Raw genomic sequence first — 2131 nt, 5'->3', positions numbered from 1 at the left:
GCTCACTGCCCGGGGGGCGGGCGGTGGGAGGTGCCTCCCGAGAGCCGTCCAATAAGCGGGCGGGGGGGCGGGGGGGCCGGGCTATAATGCCATTGATGCCGGGCGGCGGAGCCAGACAATACCGCGCCCCCGGAGCCGGGCTGCCCGGAGCGCCCCTGCCCCTGCCCCGCTCCTCGCCCACCATGATGTCCATGAACAGCAAGCAGGCGTTCAGCATGCACCCCATCCTGCACGAACCCAAGTACCCCCACCTGCACACCAGCTCCGAAGCCATCCGCAGAGCCTGCCTGCCCGCCCCCCAGGTAAGCCGCACCTCGGCGGGGCTCCGCTTTTCCCACCCCCCCCTTCCCCCGGGTGGGTTTTGGGGGGTCCGCACCCTCCCGGACCGCGCTGCCTTCCGCCCTCCCCGACTTACTTCGGCAGCCGACGGGTTCCGTCTGGGTTTGGGTTTCGTTTAGGGTTTTTTTTTTTTGGGGGGGCTGTCCCCCTCTCTCCTCCAGGGCGGTTGGTCCGGTGGGTTGGGGGCTGTCCCTGCCGCCGAGGGTGCTCGGAGCGGGGAAAGGGGCTGGGGGAGCCGGGGGAAGAGCTGGCGGGTCCGTCCCGGGCTGGGAGAGAGCAGCCGTCTTGCCCAACTCGGCCGTGCCAGCCGGTAGAGCAGAGGCTCTGCGGGACGCCCACTGGCTTCTCCCCCCTCTGCGGCTGCTCTCTTTTTTGGGGAGGTCGCCCCAGAGGGAAGGGTGGGTGCCCGGGGTCCGGCACCCTGCTCCTGGCCCTTTTATTTGGGGGGGGGAGTTGAACTCAGTTCATCTTACCTGTCCCAGGGGCAGAGTGGGATCTCCATAACGCTGCTTTCCTTTTAATCCTCTCCCGCTCTTTCGGTTTGTTTTTGCTCCCACTTTTATCCCGCCCCCCCCCCCCGCCCCAAATCCAGATCCAGGGTAACATTTTTGCGGGCTTTGACGAGACCTTGCTGCGGGGTGCTGAGGCTCTGGCCGCTGTGGATATAGTATCGCAGAAAACCCACCCCTTCAAGCCGGATGCCACCTACCACACCATGAGCAGCGTGTCCTGTACTCCTACCTCGTCCTCCGTCCACCTGCACCACCCGTCCGTGCTGACCACGCACCATCCCCACCACCACCACCACCAGCCCTCCCAGGGCCTGGACGGCGAGCTCCTGGACCACCTCAACTCTGCCCTCCCCCTCGGAGGGGTGCCGGGCCCGGACGTGGGCTCCACACCTTCGCACCCTCACTCCCACATGTCAGCTATCAACCACATGGCCCACCACTCCCAACCTATGAACATGTCCCACCCCCACGGCCTCGCTTCCCACGCCGTCATCTCCGGCCCCGAGACGGAGACGGACCCCCGGGAGCTGGAGTCCTTCGCCGAGCGGTTCAAGCAGCGGAGGATCAAGCTGGGGGTGACCCAAGCGGACGTGGGCTCCGCGTTGGCCAACCTGAAGATCCCGGGGGTGGGCTGCCTTAGCCAAAGCACAATCTGCAGGTTTGAGTCTCTCACCTTGTCCCACAACAACATGGTGGCCCTCAAGCCCATCCTAGAAGCGTGGCTGGAGGAGGCCGAGCGGGCCCAGAGGGAGAAAATGACCAAACCTGAGATCTACACGGGGGGTGACAAGAAACGCAAGCGTACCTCCATCGCTGCCCCCGAAAAGCGGTCGCTGGAGGCCTATTTCGCCGTGCAGCCGCGGCCCTCCTCGGAGAAAATTGCCGCCATCGCCGAGAAGTTAGACTTGAAGAAGAACGTGGTGCGGGTCTGGTTTTGCAATCAGAGACAGAAGCAGAAAAGGATGAAATTTTCTGCCACCTACTGAAGAAGGGGTTGGGAGGGCAGTGGTGGGGAGTGTCTGCCTCCCCCCCCTGCAACCGGCCCGCTGTGGTCCTGGCCCCCAGCCCCTCCAAAACGGGCAGGGGTTGGGGTTGTTGGCTTTTTTGTTTGTTTGTTTAAAAAAAAAATTGGGGAAAAAAAAAGAAAAATAAACCTAAAAAAGGGAAACCTGCCCAAAGCGAAGTGAACAGTTTGGTGCCTGCTCCTCACCCCCGGGCGAAGTGGCTGTGCTGTTATGACTGATACAGACTGCTTTTGTAGATAAAACTGGAAAAAAAGA

At 62.7% G+C, this 2131-nt stretch overlaps 1 protein-coding gene across 1 annotated transcript; it reads left to right on the top strand.

Annotated features, from left to right (window-relative positions):
* The first annotated feature begins 182 nt into the window (after positions 1 to 182).
* POU4F3 (POU class 4 homeobox 3) lies at positions 183 to 1880 on the top strand. The gene is made up of 2 exons (XM_010569097.1): positions 183 to 302; positions 932 to 1880. Exons 1-2 carry the CDS (start codon positions 183 to 185, stop codon positions 1835 to 1837), a joined length of 1026 nt encoding a protein of 341 aa, XP_010567399.1. The 3' UTR covers positions 1838 to 1880.
* Positions 1881 to 2131: the final 251 nt, after the last annotated feature.

This window comes from Haliaeetus leucocephalus, unplaced genomic scaffold (assembly GCF_000737465.1).
Source record: "Haliaeetus leucocephalus isolate CR32 unplaced genomic scaffold, Haliaeetus_leucocephalus-4.0 Scaffold262, whole genome shotgun sequence".
NCBI classification, from domain to species: Eukaryota; Metazoa; Chordata; class Aves; order Accipitriformes; family Accipitridae; genus Haliaeetus; species Haliaeetus leucocephalus.
This window is presented reverse-complemented; position numbering and strand designations above follow the sequence as displayed.